Genomic DNA, 21,516 nt, shown 5'->3' on the forward strand with positions numbered 1-21,516 from the left:
ACTGGAGTGACAAAGAAGGGATATTTTACTGTTGAGCCTACTTGCAAACAATCAACCAGAGGCTTTCCCCATGAGAAAAGGGACTCTGTTTTAAAGCACTAAGAGTCCATTCCATGAGGACTGTTTAGCCTGATCTGAACAGACTGTTAAAAAAAAAATTCTTTGGAATATGGCAAACTCAAAGGATGAGTTCACCAAGGTGGCCCAAATGAGGACGTTACAGACCTCCAAGCAAAGAGAAGGAAAAGATGACAAGTTTAAGAGACCATGACACACTGACTCCATACTCTGATGATGCACCCATGAAAAACTAGAAATACGACTTTATTTCTTGGTTGTTGATGTGGAGGGATGATCCATCCAGAGCCCAACAACCCTGGAGAATTATGCCCTAAGGCTCTAAATGTGCACCTACTGGAATCTGACATCTTGGCATAAAAATAGGAGGGGTGGGGTTGGGTGCATGCATGGGAACCCCATTCAGGAATCTGTCCTCATTCATTCATCAATACAAATAGCAATGAAAGTCTAGTCATAGTGCAATCAGAGCTGATAGATAATCTCCGGTCTCTACCTTGCGAAAAAGAGATACTCTAGACAGCAAATATGGAGATGTCCTATGGGAACGATACCTGCAGTGGCATTGAAGATTTCTGATAGGGTTAGACATGATTTTGGTCTTTCATAAAAAAAAGGCTTAACAAATTTTAAGGGGGGTTTGGGTGTCCTCCCCAACAGGGTCTCGAGGGGTAGTGCCCCCCCCCCCCATGGGGGTCCAGTCAAAAAATGTTTTTTACACATAAAAAACTGCTCCTGGTGCAACTTATGATCATAAAATAGACAAAAATAATCATATGAAAAACTAATAAATTTACCAATAATTTCACAATATTTATAGTCACATGAATTTGTTCTCCAATACTATAGATGCTGAAGTTATTTCATGTGCATGTCAGTGTTCACATCGTAATTAAGTTACAATAATTTGTCAATTTTTGCAGCAACTATATTATACTTCTCTCTTTTCATAACAGATCTGTAAAATAAACACCCAAGTACATCAAGGAACAAATAATCCCATACATTCACTTGTCTTTTTCTCCAATGGACATAACCTGTTGATATGCCAGTCAAGCTCTTTTTGCAGCTTTGGCAAAGATTTCTTTCGACTGACTTTTTGTCTCAATGTGCAATCGTTTCTTTTCCTTCTCAATGAGAGCCGTTTTCTTTTCAAGCAGTGTGCATATTCTGACAGAGGGCTACATCTGTTCTCTCATGCAAGAAATCTTTCTTCTTATAGTAATTAACTGCACTTTTTCCAGATGCCTTCTGCACTTAAATTTTTCTGTATGCAGCTTCTTTTGTAGGTACTGTTCCAAACTCTTCCAACCATGATTACCATAATTCAGATCTTTTTTGCAGAGGTCAAAAAATGCCAGTCCTATAGTGTTCAGTTTTCTTATAAACTGACCAACTAAATTTCTGTCAACGTTTCGCTCCAGCCATTCCCATTTCCATACATCCATCTTGTCATGGTCTCTCTCAACAACTCGGGACGTTATGTTTTGCAAGCATGCTTTTTCATTCCATTGCCATCAGTTTCAAGTATACGAAGATTCACTGGATGAATTTAAACATTTGACCAATCAGAATACTCTTTATGAGAGTCGTGTGCTAACTAATATATGGAACAAATAATTTACAGGAGTCATTGCGGAATGGGAGTGGACAGACCCTTTTTAAAAAACCGGATCAGAGATGATACAAAAAAAAAAAAGGACTATATCAAGAAAAAAATTTGATTCAAGCCAGGAGAAAAGCAGAATTTTGCTTTAAAACGGAGAAAAATCATGTCTGTAGGGTAAAGGCACGTGAACAATGATGTTTTTACTCACAGTGACTCTAGATGTGCCAGGATTCAATCTATGCAATCCAGCGGAGCCAGACTAAGTTCTGTTTCATAAGAAAGTTTATTCCCATGTAAACAAAATCCTGAGAAGGAGCTCAGACTTCTCTAGGTTGAGTTAAAGACCCAACAGAGTTAGTGTGAACCAACAACAGAACATATCTTTATGAAGGGACTGAATCTAAATATTGGGGATGAGTCAGTCATCAAAAAAATTGGAGAATCGAAATTCCCATAATGAAGGTAGGACTCTACTACTCCAATAACTTGAGTGAAGACTCAGGGTGCGGAAGCAAATACAAATGACACAATCTGGAATTGAAAAACTTCCTAGTCCAGGCAAAACTAGAGATATTTTTGATGTGGAGGAAAAAGGAGGATGTGCAAATAGACAGTGGACATTTGGCATTAGTATGCTTCCTGGTCAATGAAAAATGGTCAGAATGAGTCCTCCAAAGAGGGTCTTGGCTTCCACCAGAGCAAGCCTTAGAAGGTCTTTACCATGGTTAAACAAGACCATTAAGAAGTCTAGTGCAATGTCACAGCGGATGTGTAGAAGTTCAACCAATAAAGCTATGGCGACAGAAAGTGAATGCGGTGATATCTTGCCCCCAGTTTCCAGCTGGGTTTAGAGTGGACTCCTTCAGCATGTTAAATGAAGCAGCCAAGAAAAAAATCAGCATGGGAAAAACTATGGTGACCAGAAGCTGGACTTTCTGCTCCATTGCTTAATTTGTTTGAATGGAAAGTTGGGCCAGGCTCCAATTGTAATACCCACTTGTGATGCACCTACATCCAACTGAAGATTTAATGGGCTACTTTTGTCATATGTGTCCGGTAAATAGGGGAACAGGTCAAAACGTAGCGAAGTCAAAATGTACCCAAAATTAAAACATGACCCACACTTGCTTTAAATAAGAACGTAATTTTAGTGTATTATGTTTCATATGATAGTGATCGGCTGGATGAGCAATGGAAATGTTAATTTATGATCTAGCTCCAATGCACATTAAGAAATACACATTTAAATTAAGAAGTATCATTTCAATATATTTGTTATGTTTTCCCATGAAGAAAATTCTACCATCTGATCTGACAGATGACCGCTTTAATAGCATCTTTATTTGCATTGTGTTCCATTTTTCCATTTTGTATTTCATTTTATTTCCACTGCATTCCATTTGTCCATTGTTTATTTTAGTCATAACAGCTTAAATTATCAGTAATATTTTACTTCTTTTTCTTAAATACTAATGATTTTAAGGAGTATTATAAAAATAATTAGCTGCATTAAAATCTGTGTATTCCCACAAACTTTTAGATTAATCAGATCAACTTATCTTGACAAATTCAACACCTGGAATCCAATTTACACCTGCAATCCACCCAAATCCAATGTAACACCTGCAATCCATCCAAATCCAGTGTAACACCTGCAATCCAACCAAATACAATGTAACACCTATAATCCATCCAAATTCAATGTAACGTTCAGCAAAGATGCTAATTATCACAAAAAAGTTCATTGGATGATAATTTTCTTGCATTATATGCTCTTGTATCTGTTTGCACAGTAACCCTATAAAATGCAATTATTACAATAATCAAATGTATCGCATATGGACAAGTGAACTGGAAATTTGTGATGGCTCACATGAAAAAAAAATTACCTAAATCCAGTTAAATTTATGGTGCTTCAATTCTTGGTATTTTCTGCATTTTTTTATCATGAGCAATTAAATGTCACAGTAACCAAGTATTACTGATGATTCAAGCTGGTATAACTTGAATACACAATGGAAATCATGGAACACAATAATAATTAAATAAAATATGAAATGAAAACATGGAACACAACTCAAATAAAGATGCAATGGAAATTAATTTTGTTCTTATTTTCTTTTTATTATAAAAAGTTAAAAGTAAGCTTTTAGTCATCAGATGTAAACATATCTGCATATATTGTGAAGAAAAAAAAATTGGAATTTTCAAAACTGACCCTAATTGTACGAAACGTGTGCATTTGATTACTGGTTAAAACACATGATGCAGTCATCAAGCATGGTTCAGATTTGTTGGTAGAATATTCTCCACAGGAAAACACAACATAAATATATTCAAGCGATACTTCTTAACTAAAAGATGTTTTTCTTAATGCACTTTGAAGCTAGATTATAAGATAAGATAGTTCCATTCCATCTGCTGATTTCCAATGCACTGTCAAGAAACACAATACACTAAAATTATGTCATTATTTAAAGCGAGTGTGGGTCACGTTTTAATTTGGGTTATGTTTTGACTTGGGTATGTTTCGACATGGGTATGTTTTGGTCTGGGTACGTTTCTGACTTGGGGATGTTTCGGTTTTGGTGTATTGGTGACTGTAAACCGTAAATAGAGGCAGACACTAAAGGTCTCAAGGTAAAAGAATGAACAGACCATCCTCTACACCAAAGAGTGATGTCTTGGCCTGTGAAGAACCTTTGTGATATTAGAACTGCTGTGATATTTTCTCAATCACGGAGGAATCCGAAGAAGCTGGAAATGTGGCTGTGGTTGGGTACCAGAGATCTTTTCCAAAATAGAAAGGATCTTCTTGGCCAAATAGTTTCAGGTGCAAGTCCTTCATTTACTGCCTAATCAAAAGATCAGAAGTTCCACCAATAAAGACATGGTGACAGAAAGTGAACACTGGTATTCACTTTCTACCACCAAGGCTTTATTGGTGGAATTTCTACACATGCCTCTTCATCCAACAGAGGAACTACTAAGCCTAATAGGAGGAGTCAATTGATGTTTCTACCCTGAAATAACTGGAGTCAACAAGGATAGATAATGCATCATCATTTGAATATTCCTAATAGTAATGTTGCTGGCCAACACTATGTCCTTCAAAGGAAGTGACACAGGATCATTGTGGTCCAACTTCTGTACTTATTTGTCAGGGTTCTGCTTGTACTAGAAGTTCCAGGATGAAGAAGAGACTCCTTGTCTTCCTGGATGATTCTATGCCTCCAGCCTTCCTGGTGGATGCCACCTGACAAGGGCATGATGGGATGCGAGTCACAGCATCACCTCTACTCCATGATCCAGAAGTTCATGTGGGGGCATAATGAACCGATTTCCCTGAGGTAAAGGGCCCCACACAGATTCCTTGGGATAATAGGAAAAGAGTGGAATCCAATCCAATCCCTTCCATAGTCTGGACTCACTGGACACAATCCCAGAGGAGAATATCAGACCATTTCCTATCCCCATACCATGAGGTCTCTGTATAAAGTTGGTGACTGGTACAATCTGACCAGCCACTTTGACAAACTGACTGACTGGTTCTCCATTCTCTATATGTACATCTGAAATCAACTGGATTCCAGACTTAATTAGTCGATATTGTGCAAAAAGAACAACAATTCTTACATATGTACTTTGAACATGTGAGGCAGTCTGAAAGAGAATTATAATACAACTACTGTATTATTTTCACATGTGAAACTCGCCTGTTTGTATGTACAGCATCATAATTAAAACCCAGTGTATTACACAACATAAACAATGACTCATTCATGAGGAATATCTATCTTCTAACTCTATTCTTTTTTAATAAGAAAGATGTTCAGATGCTAACCTTTTTTGTTCTCTATGAGCAATACAGACTCGCACAATAATAATCTAAGGTGTCATGTACTGTATTAAAATACAATGGCAAAACAGAAAAGAAAGCCCAACAGAATTAATGTTTTAATCAATTATTCAAGAGAATTACAAATTTCTATATATTTTGGAAGGGCCTTTGTTTTAACCCATGAACCTACTGTATATGTAATTTGGGTGTACCTTAACTCTGAAAGGGTGGGATACAATGTGGTAGGAGGACCTTTCCAGAACTTATTTCTGAAAAAAGGTAGGGGTTACCAGTATAGAAACAGAAGACAAACTGGATAAATGTAACACTAGATTAAATTGCTAACGGGAGAATTGAATGTGGTTTTATCTAAAAACAAGCAATTTTTCTCTGCTCATGATATGACACATCACATCCTTGAAAAAAATTACTGTTACGACAGACCTGTCAATCCTAACGAGACCTTCTCAGTAAGGCATCCAATATTTGTCTGTAAATCACAATCAATTTTCAGGAACTCATATTGTACAGTTAGAAAAAAATGCATTCAAAAGTTCTGAAGGGTAATTAGAGATTGATGCAGCAATAGTAAACATTATATTTAACAATGGCTTTTTATTATCTCTCAACTTGGCATAATACATGTTTTTGTTTTTTTTTAATTTCACATGTTGATAACAAAAAATTTTCCCACCATGGGATATACTCAAATTAATACAAGATGTCCAATTAACTTATTTGTTGCCTTTTCTGCTTTTCCCCCAAAGAAATCTCTCACCATTCTCTTTTATTCTTCTGTGCTATTTAAATGATTCCTTGCCCTTTAAGTTTCTGAACACAAATTGTTTCTTGGATGCCTTTTTTTTTAAGGAGAATTCTATAAGCAACAGCTTGATCATGCGAAGCTTTGCATGAAAAATATAGGCAGTTTAAAGATATGATGTACTCCTGTAAAGTTAGTCTGGTTCCCAGACCAATTCCACTGATTCTAATATGATACCCAGATCCAAATTGAACACAGGCAGGCTAATATCTGGATTTTACTGCAACAATTGCATTTACATAACTTTTACTATTATTCTGAATGGTCAACTTTTAGGAATTGTCAGGTCTGGTATGGTCATATGAGGAGCATGAGTTGACAATTCTCCATTCTGTGGGAGAATGTATTTACATTGAATGGACATGATTTTTTTTCATATGAAAAAGTAAAAGCTACTCAAAAGCGCTGGGTAAGTTATTGCAGCTATTAAACACTAATGTAAAGACTCAAGGAACAATTATCTTACTTTGGAAACAACAGGACCCTTCCCAAATCCTTTAATTTAAAGACCCATTTAACAAAGATCCTACTTTGGAAACAACAGGACAACTGACAATTCCATTATTTAAAAACCCAAATAACACTGATCCTACTTTCAAAACAACAGGACCCTTCCCAAATTGATTAATTTAAGACCCAATTAACACAACCCTACTTTGGAAACAACAGGACCCTTCCCAAATCCATTAATTTAAAGACCCAATTAACGCAGATCCTACTTTGGAAACAACAGGACAATTGACAATTCCATTAATTTAAAAACCCAAATAACACTGATCCTACTCTAAACAACAGGACCCTTCCCAAATCCATTAAAGACCCAATTAATACAGATCCTACTTTGGAAACAACAGGACCCTTCCCAAATCCATTAATTTAAAGACCCAATTAATACAGATCCTACTTTGGAAACAACAGGACCCTTCCCAAATCCATTAATTTAAAGACCCAATTAATACAGATCCTACTTTGGAAACAACAGGACCCTTCCCAAAACCATTAGTTTAAAGACCCAATTAATACAGATCCTACTTTGGAAACAACAGGACCCTTCCCAAATCCATTAATTTAAAGACCCAATTAACAATCCAAATTTCAAAACAGAAGCCTCCCCAAATCCATGAACTGAAGTCCTGATAAAAAATGTCGCATTTTGCAAAGCCATGAAACTTGATACCAACAGAAATTTAAACAAAATGAAAAGGCATTGCCTCTTACCCTACCTCAAAGCAACCCCCTTTTATGAGGCTAATTTGGTCTTCTTGATCCAGATTGGTGAAGCCTGGAATTTTCTTTGCAAAGTTTATCACATCTTGAATGGTTTTGTTTAACAACTTCTGGAAGGAATTCCAACAGACCTCACCAGTTTTCAAAGGTCGACCATCTGGTCCCTGAAAGAAAGATATAAATATAATGAAGTATTAGCAATTTATGTTCTTACATGTTTGAATGGTAAGTGAAGTTATACATCCTTGTTATTGCATTCAACTCTGAACCCAATATCCTGGACAGATGATTAGTTAACTCATTTAAAATATGTTTAAGATTTGCCCAGTCACTCAGTTTGGTTAAATCCATAATTAACTTTGTTTTGTTGGAAACATGACCATATCACTAACTGAAATTATTCATGCTCAAACTGATTTGATAGAAATCCATTTGTTTTTGTTTGTGTTGTCACCACAAGCCATTTCTGATAAAAATCTAAGTCATGACTTTTGACCTTTAAATCAATGACAGTGCTGATTATCAACTTGTTTAATGAAAAACAACACAAAGTCTGGTAACAATTCTTTTGTATATATGTAAATCCTTATCTTCATAAACTTGGATGTTAAAAAAAAAAGTTCAAACAGTGACCTCTGACGTTATCTCAAGGTGAAGTAGGTCTTGTTTTTGCGTTTGCTTATGGTAGAATGGAAATGATGCCAGAACTGTTTTCAATTAGAACCAAATAATTACACATTGCAAGAAGAGTTAAAATCCATATAAATGCTAAAGTTTCTTCAAGTGATGAAGTGATACCACAATCTTTTAGATGGCAATAGAGGTTGCCAAGATCAAGGTTAGATCAGAAACAGCTACATATTGTTTTAGTGTTTAAATGAAAACCCCAAGTTTAGATGACCAGCTAGTCAGAATAAGTAGCCATAAGATATCAAGATGGCCCTGATGAGAGCCATTTTTGAGGTTAACAACATAATATATTGATTCTTTTGGTGAAAAATTCTTCCACATTTGCCTCCCCCCTGGCCACTACATGTCACAATACCGATTATATATTCACCATTAAGGTACTCAATACATATGTGCCTGACCTGAGAATGAATGAATTATGGAAAATCAAAACAACACTGCACACAGTCTCCATATCCTTTTATTACAACACTCAGCACTGAAAACCAGTATTCTGGTCTCACATAAATGTCACATTTTGATAATATATTCTCTAATTGGTCAGTGTCATGAGTACCCTTTTGTAAATATTTCGTATCATTTGAATACAACTGGACTTCAAAATTAGTTGTTAAAAAGCATGTTTTTTAAAAATATCTATATATGTAAATCTTGTCACCTAAGTACATCAAAAATCGAAGAGTTATCTGCTAATCAGTTGGAATTGTCTGGGTACTGTGACTAGCTTGAAAACTTGCTGATTTTTATTACATCTGAATTTTATCAATGGCCTAAATCTCATCTAGATCATAATATTCAAACATTTTCCAAATGCATAGGCCCCACACGAGTATTTGATGAATCCTGAACATCTCTTTAATATTTTACGATGTCTTTATAGTGACTATGTATTTTTGGAAATTGCAAGATTTCCAAATATGAATGCAAGATGAAGCAAGAGCCTGAACCAAATCAACACAAAGGTACTTGGACTTGTGTCACATTATTTGAAATGCATGCTTTTATTGCCTTTATATATATATTGATGAAAGTTGTGATTTTTGACAGAATTAACCATATTGGTCAAAAAGTGAGAATTCTGGCTTGCTGGATCCAGTTTTGGAAAAAGTCTGACAGGTGACAGATTTGTCCAGGTACAATGAAACCTGCCCTTCATTGATTATACATGCCAATGATATGCTCACTAAAAAACTTTTTGTAGTTTCACTGAATTAATCTGGTACAATCAAAGTCATATGTTTTTATTCAAATTTATTTCCATAAAGAAAAGAACTTAAAACTTTGTCTATTTCATTTTTTTTAATGCCTGTAGAAATATCTTTACCTACAGGTGGCTTCCCCTGAAACAGGAGATAGCACTGCATTTACCGAGGCCATGATTTATAAGAACATCAAAATGGACCAAAAACTGACCATATGTTACTCTTTAAATGCTTTACTTTTTAAGAGAATACAATAACATTTATCTTTAACTTATGTTTTGATTCACGTGTTTGAGACTAAACTGGTTTATGAGCATATTTTCACAGACTTGAATTTATCTTCTTTACAAAGGTACCAAATATGTATTCCTCTTTGGCTTCTAACAAGAAATGAAATGTTTATGCCCATGAAAATTGCTGCCGACATTTGTTCAGCATCTTGAAAGTTACACTAGTCATTCCCTTGCAATTACTTAGTTTTGACTTACACTAGAATCAAAGTAAAAAATGACACTTGAATCAAGATGCTTATGTTCACTAATATACCTCTATACATACTCTTAAAAATCACCATGCACAATTTTTTATATACTAAGAACCTAACTATCCTGTTAATTTAAATGAAACCCAGATATTTCTTCAAAACAAGCTTTCAAATTTTAGCTTACTGAGGAATCATAAAATCCGATTACTGTTAATTAGCAAACAAAAAAAACAACTAAAAGTTATTGAAAAATCACCCACATGAGACACGATAGTTTACTAGTTATCTCTTGACATACCTTGACTAAAAAAACGCAATTGTTTCTTGGCATTGTGATTAATTTCCTTCTTTACTTATTAAAATAAAGAAATTGAAAAGAAAATAATTCTTTGAAAATATAGCTTTATTTCTGTATATTAGTCATGCAAGTAATTTTTGGGGACCAAATAGCATTTTTTTTCTCACACTGCATATGCTATATGCAGAAGCAAATAATGATTTTTACAATTACCAGCTTGATATTGAATTTAATTAAAAGAATTAAAGTGGCATGATGGCAGTCACATGTGTTTTCAGCAATGACGTACTTTGTCTCGTCTGTCAGAGGATGAAAAACATGACAAATGCTATGCTCACGATTTTCGAGAAAACAAATCATATTCCTATCAATTTCATTAAGGTATATCTCGATGAAAGGTTGTTCAAGTTTGCTGGGCCAGCTAGTAAGCGGCTACCCCATGTCAACACCATATGGTGTCATCGAATTCCAACTTTTCGATAGGGAATGGACTCAGACCCTACAGCCCAACATAAATATCCAAATATCAAAATAGGGTGACAAAGGTCACAGGAAATTCAGACTAAGATTCATGCAGCCTGAATAGCAATAAAGTTTGTTCATACAGCTGTGCAGTGTATTTATGGGATTTAATAAGCAAAGGTAAAGATAATAGGAAAAAAATATAACTACTGGCATTATAATGTCAATACATAAGCTTATACCAAGTTTAGTGGCATGTTAGCACAATACTGGCTATATAGTGCTAATAAAATGACCAAGTTCCAAACAAATAAAGGCCAAAACTGCAAATTTCAGCAAGATAAAACCTTCCAAATAAAAGTAATAAAATGTACAGACTGGTTTACAGACACTTCAGAATTTAAGCTATAACTCTGCAAATCTGCCAACTTTATCCATATAAACTGACTGAAAAACATTGCTTCGTGCATTCAAAGTATGAAAATAAATTTAATTGTATGCATTTTGGAAATGCTGAAGGTGTATTTTCCTTGCCATAATAAATTCAATGGTTTACCATGGCATATTCAATCAATATAAACTATATATGGGAGAAGTTTCAGATGTTCCACAAATTAATATGGACAGTATTCACTAACGATGAAAACAGCCAGACTTCTTTGCATTATAAGTTTCTGTTTTATAACATTTACAAGATATCCTATCAAAATTCTGAAAATGTAAAAAGATACAAAACTGGGGCTAATATGTAAATAATTCATTAAAATAATTCATTCAAAATTCATTAAATCTTATCCTGAGCTCTGTTAAACCATATCCTGTATAAAAAAAACAAAAAAACATTAGAAACAAGTCTTAAAACCCTGACTTATACAACTATTCAACACAAAAACTCATGTTGGAAACATCAAAGTCTGTTTAAACACATTATTGCAAGCCGTAAGATATACTCTGCCAAGTTCCTTTATCAAGTGTGGCTGCCTGTGGTGAGATTTCCTATTTTTTACAAGAACACATTAACAAAAATAACTAATAAACAAAACAAAGTAACATTCTGCAAGACATACATTAAAGAACCCATTTAACTAATCAACAAGTGACTGTGTTTGAAAGAGAAATTTTGATCAGCTAATTCAAATAGTGTGTAATCACAATGGGTCACAATTGGTGAGAAAATTTTACTTACATTGACAGTGAATGGTTAAGCAGGTTTATATCTAATAATGAAAAATCATGAAAGTTTTGCACAGGCTGCCACAGGTAATAAGAAAGCATAGGGCATTTTCACCCATGGCATGTGACGATGACTTCAAAATACAAAAAAAAGAACTTAGTCATAAATACAAAGCAATAATAATGGGATAAAGTGACTATTAAAGTCAGTCAAATTTGTATCTCATTGTCTATTTACACTTTTGATATGGTATAAAAATTAAACTGCACATCTACATTGATAGATTCTTACAAATAGCACGAAGCTTTTATTTGACCTGATAAAATCTCAAATTATAACAATCACATTCTGTTTAACTCCATTAGTAGACTAATCACATAAGGTCCCTCTACTGAGTAAGTTTTAAAATATATATATATATATATATATATATATATATATATATATATATATATATATATATATATATATATATATATTTAGAGATGATTTCAAAAGTAAAACAATTGTTCCAATGAACATGAAAACTAAAATAATCAAATATTCTTGGTGGATCAAATTTTGTGCTTTGGGAGTAAGCAGATCATTTTTTTGAGGAAAAAATTTTGTGGGTAACACTGTTAGCCTTCAGGCTTACACCCAATTTACAAAACTGTCTTTCATTACGGGTCTAATTTTGTGGATATTCTTTATCCATGTAAGAAAGGAAATTCAATCCTCTACATATATTGCTGATCTTACAGTATGTTATTGTAGATTTCTTCCATATAATATCCTTATATGATAACCCTGACCTTCAAGACAAAACAAAAATGTGACCTGACATTGTATACCATCAAAATATTCTGACAAGCTTGATGGCAGCCACTACATTGGTGGAAAATGACATGGCAGTCACAAAACTGAAGTGAAATGACAATGGTTTCTTAGAACTGTGACATGCATTTTAATATAAATTAGAGAAAATAGTTACTCATTAAAGCAAAAAACAAAAGCCTGCATAAGTCTGAGTTCTTACTTCTGGCAATGTTTGAGTTAGATATGACATGGTTTTCAGAGTCTGGTGACCACTCTGCCCATCATGTTACAATGTACACTCACATTACCCCATTTGCAAATATCTTAAAACAAAATCTGTGTTGACAATACAAAGGCTTCTAGTGACAGACACTTGCAATCAGAAAAGTTATACCTTATTGTACTCAATGTAATACATTCAATGATCACTTTAAAAATATCATTAGTCTAAATTTCAACACATCAAATGCTCTTCATAGTAAAAGAATAATGATGTCATATGTGTTACGTCTAAGAGTTGGTTCCTTTTGTCTGTTACAGATTCTTCACTTGTGGGGTTCATTACTAATTAAAATACCATAACACCTATAAGCAGTGTATCTCCTAGTGCTGCAAGACTAAGAGTAAAAAAATCCCCTTGATGTCAGAGCTGGGGGTCAGACAGAGTGAAAAAACCTAACTCTGGCATAAAAACGTGGGTCCAATAAGAAATCTAGGGGTCTCTGAAGCACAAATGAGGGTAAAGTGAAACACTGCATGTAATATCCATTTTCATAACCAATTTGACACACAAAGTTAAGTGGTAACAATATGCCAGGCATGAATGATGTAAGCTTCTCTGAAAATCTTTATGTTCGACAACATTTTAGCAGCTGCTTCCCTCCTACAAAAAAGGGATGCTGGGATGGAGAAGCATACTTAAAAGTGGCTATTTATATTCAAGTTTTTACCACAAAGATGGTTACATGCTTATTAAAGAATGTTTGGATATTACTTTGAACTCACCATTTACTAATGCACACAAAATAAGCATCAAACGTGTATGAATTACTGAGAGTGCAGAGAAAATACCAAGAGTCCTTTGAAGGGACTGGTGCTCTAATGAACAAAAAGAATTTCCAGGAATTCAAGATAAGACCATTTCTCCCTTTTAACTGCTAAGTGTTGAAACCATCTCTGATAATCTTTAGCAATAACTAGATTTTTAAAATTAGCTACTGTGGTGAGCTGGATGTCAGACTGACAGAATTTTCATTTAGGATAAAACAGACATCATTATAAGTCTTTTGGTCAAATCCGACATCATAATAATCATCCATTCTGGGGAAGTACTGACAATAAAATCCTCAGGACAACAATCATTGCAGCCATTGACAGGACAAGAAGTGAATGCCCATGTTGATATAGCCATCCATTTAGGAGTAGAGATACAATATTTTCAAGACAGCCACCACATAAAGGTGATTCTACTGAATATGTACCACTTTTGAAATAAATAAAATAAATTTATTACAATTTTAACACAAAACCCACATGCTCTATCAACACATTAGAGAAACCAGCCTGAACTGGTATATTGGGAACCAAAAATGTTCCAACAATACAATGATTGGTGCAAGAACTGCTAATGAACAGCTGATGTGTACACATAAAGCTGTCTGATTACCATATAGTTGGTATTTGGGAGGTTGAAGGCCAAATGCAGGATAACTTTTAAGGTGTTATAAGTATTAAAGGAATAAAAAGTGGGCACGATGTCTATGGAACCTTTGTGAAAATGACTGACCTATGGTTGAATGGAGATAAAACCGACAGACCAACCATAAAAAATGATTTTGGCAGACACACTAAAGTATTTTGAATTTTTTTGTCATACTCTATTGTTATTGCATTGTTCTAGCTGTTTAAAGAGGCATATTTAAGGGAAATCTTATTTTTGTTCAAATCATGAAAAAATGTTAAAACATGTGTTTTCTCTGAATGCTAAAAAATCAACGGTTAAAATATATTACAAATTCAACAATGTTTGGACATCAGTTTAAAGTTCCAATGCCTCCATTTATCATAAATTTCACAATTCATAAAAATCTAAAGTTTGAAAAGAAGAATTCGTAATTCTTTTTTTTCAGGAGTGCTCCAAAAGTAGTAATTTGATACATTTGACAAATTCTGTTAATGAATTACTAATGACAACAGTATTCACACATGGTGCAAAGATTTATTTGAGAAGGAATGAAGAGAAACATGCCTACTTTTTTTTAAGGAGGAAAAGAGATGAAAAAGCATGCATTAGATACAAATAAGACTCAGATGAATATTGGTGATCAGCTGGGGCAATGGAATACTTTGAAGGGCAAACCTGGGCTGAAGACAATCTGACATAACATGGTGTTAGCTTCGTATGTTGACAATGGTGACATCTTCAAATTTTTTGTTTCATCTTTTTTGACTGAAATCAGCTGACTTACAGATGTCACCTTCAAAATTGGATTCATTCATACACATTTAAAAATGGCCCGGATTTTCCGTTCGAGGGAGAAATGACATGGCTTATAATGTGATGAAATGTTGATATTATCTGGTTTTAACCCTTCAGCTACTACAGCCATTGTGCAGTTTCACTACTGCTGAGTTCTATCATATCAGTTACTGACACTACTGAGGCTGGTTCCTAGGCTGAATACTAGAGCATCATCATGGCTGACTACAGAAACTGACAATAAAAACATGGTTACATTTATATTCATTATTTCATTAGTTTTTGGAGGATTTCAGTGAAATAAAAAAACAGCTTACCTTGTATAGTGTCTCTTATTCATATATTTCCACTTTATATACATCCCATCATTATGATCATACAAGAAATCCCAGTCATGTACATATAAAAACATGAATGAAATCCACACTCTACTTACAAAGTTGAGAGTGGTACCTCTCAAAACAGTCATTATCCACACATAAATGATGATGTATATTCCAAGATATGCCCATATCTCCATGATGCTGGTCTTGTACCATTTTGCATCTTGCATTTGGTCCCTCATTTTCTTGGCATAATCATTTGTTTCTTTCACAAGCTTTTCCACCAGACATTCAGGAAAAAACTTGAGAAAAAATCTTTCTCATTGCTCAGTGGTCCAAGCTCAATTGTTGAACCAACATGAGAATCAAAATCATTGATCTCCAACACAGTGGGGTCATCACTCCATTGTGCAAGTGGGGCTAAGTCCTTCTTGTCATCCGATTCAAAATCACTTACATCTAGTGTTGAAACAGGACTAACATCAATATCTGATCCAATTTCTAAGAATGATCCATTAAACTCTTTCATATTGCCTGCATTGAACCCATCGAAGTCGCTCATATCTGAATCGGAATCCATCTTTGTTTATCTCAACTACATGTGTTTTGTAAATTGCAGAAAAACCCTTACAGTGTGTCTAAATTTAACCTCTCACCTTTTATACTTGTATAAAATGTTGAGTAAACAGTTTCTCATTGGTTATGATAATCAAAAATATGTAAACGTCTGTACTTTCGACCAATTAACGTTTATTTAACATAGCAGTCATAGATGTGACACTGGGGTTTCGAGTACTGCTGAACTATATGCACATAAGTGACACTGGGGTAGTAAACGAGGCTTATCAATACTGCATATGTGTGTCAGTTGGGTTCAGGAGCTATTTAAAGGTGACACTTAGATCCAGCAGTTGTAGCTAAAGGGTTAATGGAACCCAATGTTCGCAATATCTTTCAAGATTCAGTATTTTTCAGAAGATTTGGAACATACAGCTTTTTGCATGTAATGGCGGCATTGGGGATTTAAAGTGTGTGCAGGCAAGTAGCAAAGGTTCTGAACTTGCAGTTGCGTGTTTCAAAGTTATACATCTCTTGTATTTCATTAACTTCAAAATTAATTGATAATGAAAAAACACATCATGTGTTTTTTCACTTTTTATTTAAAGTCTCAATCAATCTTATTTTTTGTTTTTTACAGTGGTGAAACCTCCTACAGATTTTTTGATCTAAGCCATGAAGAGAAAGAAGCCTTTAAGGATGAGACTCAGGAATACATCTTATGAGCAGTCAGCAACCTTACAAACCCAGTCACAGGAAAGCTAGAACTTCTTTACAGACTGAGCATAGTTGTCATGTCATTACAACATTCTGATGCTGATATAGAGAGAACATTCTCTATTCTTTGCAAAATACAAAGTGACTGAAGGGAAAATTGGACCAGAAGATTACTGAAAACCTCGAAAGTTTAGTAATCACAATGAATGTCAGCAGCGGATAACAGACATCAATCTTGTGAAGAAAACTAAAAATACTACTGGATTTTATTCAACAATTCTTTAGGGTGAACTATAATGTAAACTACTCTCCCTTTTTTCTTAATTGAGATATACGGATTCATTATTTAATTATTACTACAACACTGCCATCAGAATCCTAATCTGATCAATGTTCAAAACTTGCTGCTTTATTGTAGAATGAAGAGATTACTTATTATGGCAAAACATACTCTTGTTATGTTTTCAATCCCCATGTAAAACATCAATTGCATGCCCCCCAAAAATAAATCAACTGGTTTAGAAGCCAATCTAATGTCACATGTATGCCATGGTGGCCATATTGAGGGTTAGTGATTTTCAATTAAGACTTAGTAGACATTAAAAGAACTCTTCTATGAAAAACCCAATGTCAAAATGAGTTTCCCTTTAACAGGAACAGCTAAAACAAGATTTTCAGGATGGCCACATATTGGATGTCAGATCAGTACTACATTAATTTACAATTAACTCATTAACCCCTTGTGCCTCGTTTACGCTTCAGGAGGTAGTAGCCTACTTCTGAGCTCTTTAACGTCAAGGTCATTTATGATTCTCTAAAGTGGGTGGTATTATAGAAAGGTAGAAGATAGAAGAGGTAGTAGCTCTACAAAGATACCAAATAATCTGGACGTTCTAACTGCACTATAAAATACAAAGGGAAAAACATAATTTTTTGGACTTGATTTCTTTTCCACCAAAACTTCGCCTGTAGTCAGAATCCGAATTTGTGTTTGGATTTTAGACTTTTTGGCCTCAGATCTAAGGCAGACAGGTCTGAACTGCACACAGGCAGGCAAACCTTTGCAGAAAGTAGGATAAGATAGGCATTTGGAATAAAGAGTGGTTTGGATACGAAAATGATGGGTCCATTAAGCAACAAATAAAATCCAACTTTTACCCTTCTGTTCAAGTGCAAGCGAAATAGCCAATGAAAAATTATGTTTCTAACACAACTAGGCATAAAGTTAACCGGAAATCTCTTGGAAGTCAATGTATTACGACGTATTCAGAAATAGACCCCAAAATGTGTTTTCTACTCACATTTTAGGCAAATATGACAAAAACCTCCAGGGGTTAATGAGTTAACAGAACATTATAAGAAGTCTTTTAGTGAAAACCCCATGATGATGTGACAGTTCATTCAGGGGAAGTAATGATAAGATTTTCAAGTATGGCCACTATGGCAGCCATATCAGACCGAAGATCAGAACCATTATCAATTGGGACCTAGTAGATATCAAAAGTCATCTGGTAAAAAACCCATATCAGTATGGAAGTCAGATCGGGATCATTTTCATTTAAGATCAATCAGACATCATAAAAAGTCTTTTAGTGAAAACCTCATGTTGATACAACCTCCATTCTGGAGAAGAAGCAATTAGATTTCCAAGATGGCACCATATATCGGCTTTATTGGATGTTAGATCAGCATGATGAATGTTCATTTAAGACAACTGGACATCATAAAAGTCTTTTGGTGAAAACCCCAAGTCAATACAAGTTCCTCTTTTGGAGGAGATACAATAAAATTTTCAAGCTGGCTGCCATATTCAACTTTAGATCAGCACCATTTTCATTCAGACCAGCTAGAGATCATAAAAAGTCTTTTAGTCAAAACCCCATGTTGATAGGACTATCCAAGAGGAGTGGTGATATAAAGATTTTCAAGATGACTGCTGTGGTGGCCATACTGGATGTTCATCCTGGACCAGCACAAGCATGGAATAATGTGTGTGTCAAGATTCATGGCAATCCTCCATGGAGTTCAGTAGGAGTAGTGATAACAAACTAGTGCTTGGTAACTGACACACAGACAACAGACCATCCCATAAGCTATTCTGGTCTATGACCAATTCAGCAAAATATATAAACAAAGAAATAAAGAGACAAAATACCTGGAAATTAGAATCCTCAATGTGTTTTGCAATCAGTCTGTTGATCATTCCATCCATTGAGTCAAGCCCTTTGAATTCTCGCAGTTTGTACTGCATTTCTGCGAGTCGAGCCTTTAAGAAAGTGAAGGTACTGAAGAAAGACTCGTGGATTTTGTATGTCAAAAGGGGAACTGTAAGTCGAGCTTCATCCTCTTTACTAAGTAGTGAAGGAAATTTATTTTTCACAATTGGTGCAACTACAGCAGTGTTGTTGTCCGCTTGTGACACATTTTGTCTCTCAAGACTGGCATTTGTCATAACAGGTAATGGATGTCCTCGTAGAGCCTGTGCAGTTATGTAATCTGAAGAAATCTGGTTTACTCTATTACTGATCATGCCTGTCGGAAATATGTCAACTCGACTACATTCTGATGACTGTATTCCTGGTGAAGGAGAGTTATCACTACTACTACTGCTACTGTATCGTGAATCTGTACCTAATCGCAAGTGTTTGTTGATCACCTCTCCCTCCTCAACTTCACTCATTGGAACATATGGACGCTTTTTAATTGGACTTCGACTTATTTTTTCTTCCATTTTTATATTTTTACGAAGGTCAAGAGTCATATTTTGAACAATGACTGACTGCTGCTGAGCACTGAGTGCCTTTTTAATCTGTTCTGGTATCGGACTATTCCGAGTTGATAAATTCATAGATGGATCTACTGCCGTTGGAAAGTGGGCAAATATTCTATCCTCTTCTTCATTCTCTGTTTTGATGACCACTTGCTGGTGTGAATATGTTTGTAATGAAAGAGGAGACTGAAGAGGAAATGGTGAGTGAGTGGGTGTAGATCTGGATGCAGAAGTGACCAAATTCAATGGAATTCCATAATTTTTGTCTTGGGATGACGTGGAATTGGACTCATCTGACAGATCCAAAGGTTGTTCATTTTCAGATGTCATGGAAGAGTCAATATCAGGTTTGGAAATTGCAGGAGATTCGGATAGCATGGAGGTTTCGGCTCTACTGTATTTTGGAAAGTTTGGACCAGCCTGAGCTCTCTGTTTTAGCAGCATCTGTAATGCAGCAACTGACAGATGGTTAATTTCTTGTCGGTTGAGCTCAGTGCGATTTAGACCATTTGGTTCCATGGCCTCCACTAGCTGCCTTGCAGGGTCAATGTCAGAATTCAAACTCAGCAGACCATGAAGTGCTTGTTCTGTCTGTTTGTCCTCTATACTGCGGATCAGATCTCTCATCTTTCTAGACCGGCGTCCAAGTTTGGCAGCTGAAAGTACAATAGAAGGCTTATAAACACAATATTTTAACTCACCCACACTAGAATAATGCCTTCAAGACCTTAAATAAATAAGTCAAATACACAGTCACTTTTACAAATGGTCAGGTATAATATTTTTCTGTAATGAGCCCAGAAAGTCCACCTTTGGTAAAAGATTTTGAGTGATTAAATTTGCCATAGCTGTGAAAATGGGGAGCTGCTTACAGTGGTCTACTAAGGGGAGTGAGAGGAAGGTGGTCCGCCCCAGGGTGACAGCCAGGAGGGAGGGTGCCATCGGGAGAGTTTATATACCAGTACAAGTTTTCAAACCAAATGAAACACTCTGCCAGAGTAAAAGTTATTTCCAATCGCTTATGACAGCACTGTACTGTTTTAACATTTACATGTACTTGCGAACATAATATATTTTTCAGTGTGTTTACATTTTAAAATTATCTGTGGGCATGCCAAAGGAAGGATCTGCGTCGGGTGCCAAATAGTTTAGGTACGCCCCTGTTTGCTTATCTTACAGCATGGTCTTGTCATGGGAAAAACAGCATCTGGACAATATCCTAACTTGTAAAGTCTGGACAATATCCTAACTTGTAAAGTCTGGACAATTTTGAGACACTCTGTTTTTGTATAATGTTATTCTTAGTTACCCAATAACCTGATTCATTATATCCAAAAGAAAACTGTCTCAAATCTGATCAAGTACTAATATTCTGTGCAATATTACTGCCTGAAGAAGCTCTACAAAGTTCCTCTGGTCTATACAAAAAGAAATGAATATATATGACAAGACCTGGATCTATCTGTATCTGCTACATGTTTCCTTATGGCTCATTGGACACAACACAAAACAACTAATGAACATGATGTGTAAAACTATATTCAAAAACTCATGAAATGTCCACTTTGGACAACAGGTGATGGTACAATGTCACATGCCACAGGCATTTTTCTGTGGAAATCTGGACTGGGGCCTGAGCAAATCAATTTTGAATAGAAGTGGATCCTTTCAGATAAAACTTCTGAAATAAAATTATTAAAATTGTTTTTCTTGCCAGATATCAAAATGCAGCAGAATTTTGATAGTTGGTAGATTCAATGGATCTAAGAAATAAGTTCATATACTTTAGATGAATACGATTTAATATTTATATCTTTGTGGGTCTTTAAGACATAATCAACTTATCAGGGGTGCTTATGTGTATTTTTATGTATATAGTTTTGCAGCATGTTGGCACAATGCTGACTGTACAGTGCAAATTACAAGTTATAAAACTTTAAAGAAGATAAATCCTTCCAAATAAACCTGAAGATACAGTCCTAC

General features: G+C 35.1%; 1 protein-coding gene across 5 annotated transcripts in view; it reads right to left on the minus strand.

Annotated features, from left to right (window-relative positions):
* LOC149802874 (nuclear receptor subfamily 1 group D member 2-like) overlaps positions 1-21,516 on the minus strand; it is a 179,130-nt gene that overhangs the window by 26,348 nt on the left and 131,266 nt on the right. For all 5 annotated transcript variants that reach the window (XM_089952322.1, XM_089952321.1, XM_089952323.1 and 2 more), the window contains 2 exons: positions 18,919-20,189; positions 7,575-7,742 (listed from right to left, as the gene is read on the minus strand). In XM_089952322.1, the coding sequence (XP_089808448.1) occupies positions 7,575-7,742; positions 18,919-20,189 (1,439 nt within the window). The remainder of the gene's footprint in view (positions 1-7,574; positions 7,743-18,918; positions 20,190-21,516) is intronic.

The sequence above is a fragment of the Sinohyriopsis cumingii genome, chromosome 3, assembly GCF_028554795.1.
Source record: "Sinohyriopsis cumingii isolate HCF-2022 chromosome 3, ASM2855479v2, whole genome shotgun sequence".
NCBI lineage: Eukaryota > Metazoa > Mollusca > Bivalvia > Unionida > Unionidae > Sinohyriopsis > Sinohyriopsis cumingii.